The 2,170-nt window shown below is 42.1% G+C and overlaps 1 protein-coding gene across 1 annotated transcript in view; it reads left to right on the forward strand.

The window, feature by feature from the left end:
• The window catches only part of afdna (afadin, adherens junction formation factor a), a 95,983-nt gene that overhangs the window by 82,152 nt on the left and 11,661 nt on the right, over positions 1 to 2,170 (forward strand). Inside the window, exon 38 of the mRNA XM_034900758.1 lies at positions 1,354 to 1,438. Within this exon, the coding sequence (XP_034756649.1) occupies positions 1,354 to 1,438 (85 nt within the window). The remainder of the gene's footprint in view (positions 1 to 1,353; positions 1,439 to 2,170) is intronic.

The following is a 2,170-nucleotide window of genomic DNA, read 5'->3' on the forward strand; positions in this document are numbered from 1 at the left end:
CCCCCCTCCTTTCCATTTCATCTGAAACACAACATGCATTTAGACTCCCAAGTTGTGTTTTTTGAACCGCAACCAAGTGGAGTCGAGATGTTTGATATTTAAAGTCCCGGGTTGATACCTGCAGTCATCTGGAAGGGTTCAGGCGCTCTTTTCAATCATTAACACAACACTAGAGAAGAACTCTTCTTCTCTGTTTGGATCCAGCACTTCCTCCTAGGGGTGGATGGTATCCTGCTGTAAAGTATTTGGCCTTAAACAGACTGCAGGGTTTCAGCTCTCAATTTAAACACATAACTGGCATCATTTTTATTTATTAGGTTTTAGTCTTTAGATTTATTGACACTGAGGAAAATACAGAATATATTGGATAACTTATACTTCAACGATTATAAAATGGAACTTATCGTGTTTCTTTCCTGCTGTAGTGTTGATTTGTAAAAAAGCCTACGCAGGACTCCCAGGCAGATCTGGCTCCGGCTGCGTCTCGCTTTAGGACGGACGGAACTGGGGGTGTAGGAAAGACACAGGGACACATGAGCCAACTGATTAATGTCTCCTTTGGGGGTCACAGGTCGCAGGCACCCTCCTCATGGAAGACCCTCCGGGCCTTAACACAGCCCAGGGTAGTAACGGACCCTCTTTTCTTCACAACTTGGCTCGGATATTAAATATCTGGAGTCCAAATATTACACAAATCCTACCATAACTGTGATTTAATTCACTGTTTCTATGAGTTCAATATTGGATCTAAATGAGGAAAAAGGCAATCTGATGTCTCAGATGTAGATGTCTCAGGACAGACGGGTGTCCAGGTTTTCAGCAGTCAGACATGTTGGACGGTGACCCGGGCCTGTGATCTCGGACCCTTCCACAGACCACGGTCCCTGCTTTGGAATGGCCCTTTAATAGCTCTGTGACGCTCTGTCTCGCTGCTCTTCTTTAACGAGACGTGGTTGTTCCTCCAGAACCCACTCCCTCTCTCCCTCTCTCCCTCTCTTCCTCTCTCCCTCTCTCCCTGTCCTCCTGCTGGTCTGTGGGAAACGAAGCGATGTGGACTGGAGAAGCTGCTGGTTGAGGGGACCCTGGTTTCTGCTCCGTTATCTGAACCGTTATGGGAATCTAACATGAGTTTTCCACTTTTTGTTGTAATATAAAATACAAACATGTCTAATTCATTATAACTGATGGGAGTAGGGGGGGGGGGGGGGGGGGGGGGGGGGGGGGGGGTACCAGAGACCTGACAGCCAGCAGCTTCGCCATCACGTTTTCACATAAGAAGCTGTAATATGAACGATGCTGACTCTTCTCTTCCTGCCCTGTCTGTCGGCCGGGTGACTCCTGGACCCCGGACAGGATTTGACTCGTACACTGGAAACTCAGCAGGACTTGTAGGACCGGGAGAAGTCCACATTGACCCGCGAGACAAATGGACGAAGGGGTGAGACACTTCTTTTTCTTCCCGTTGTCTGGTTTACTAACTCATTAGCATACCACTTAGATAGATAGATAGATAAATAGATAGATAGATAGATAGATAGATGTTTATTGGTCCCAAGAAAAATGGGAAATTCCAGTGTTCCAGCAGCAAAATCAGTCACAAAGCACAGAATATAAATATAAATGAAATACTAGGGAAATTATACATACATACATACATACAATATACAATAAATAATGATATGAATACAATAAAAGAACAAATATTTGAATATGTACAGGATGGGAAAAAAAAAGTGCAACTGTTAAATAAATAATTATAAATATTTTTATTTTTATAATATAAATTAAAATAATAATAATAAATAATATGCTGAAAGGTAAATAAACGGATTGTGCAGGTTGCACTGAGTGCGCTGACGTGGAGCTCCTGTTGAACCGCTGACGATCATTTTCATTATGGATTCATCTGCTGATTATGTTCTACATTATTTAATTAATTAATAACACGTCTAAAAATAGCGAGAAATGTAGTCACAATAACAAAGTGATCGTCCAACCAACAAAACTACATGTACCAAATGATAGCAGTCCGACATCACCAACACCATAAATCACCTTTTTTGGTAGAAGTGATATTTCTACATGGTAAATAATTTACTGGTGAGTGTTGGAGAGAAAACCAACGATCATAACACGCTGCTCATTCTGTGGACGTGAAATATATATATAT

Source organism: Etheostoma cragini, chromosome 18 (genome assembly GCF_013103735.1).
Source record: "Etheostoma cragini isolate CJK2018 chromosome 18, CSU_Ecrag_1.0, whole genome shotgun sequence".
NCBI lineage: Eukaryota > Metazoa > Chordata > Actinopteri > Perciformes > Percidae > Etheostoma > Etheostoma cragini.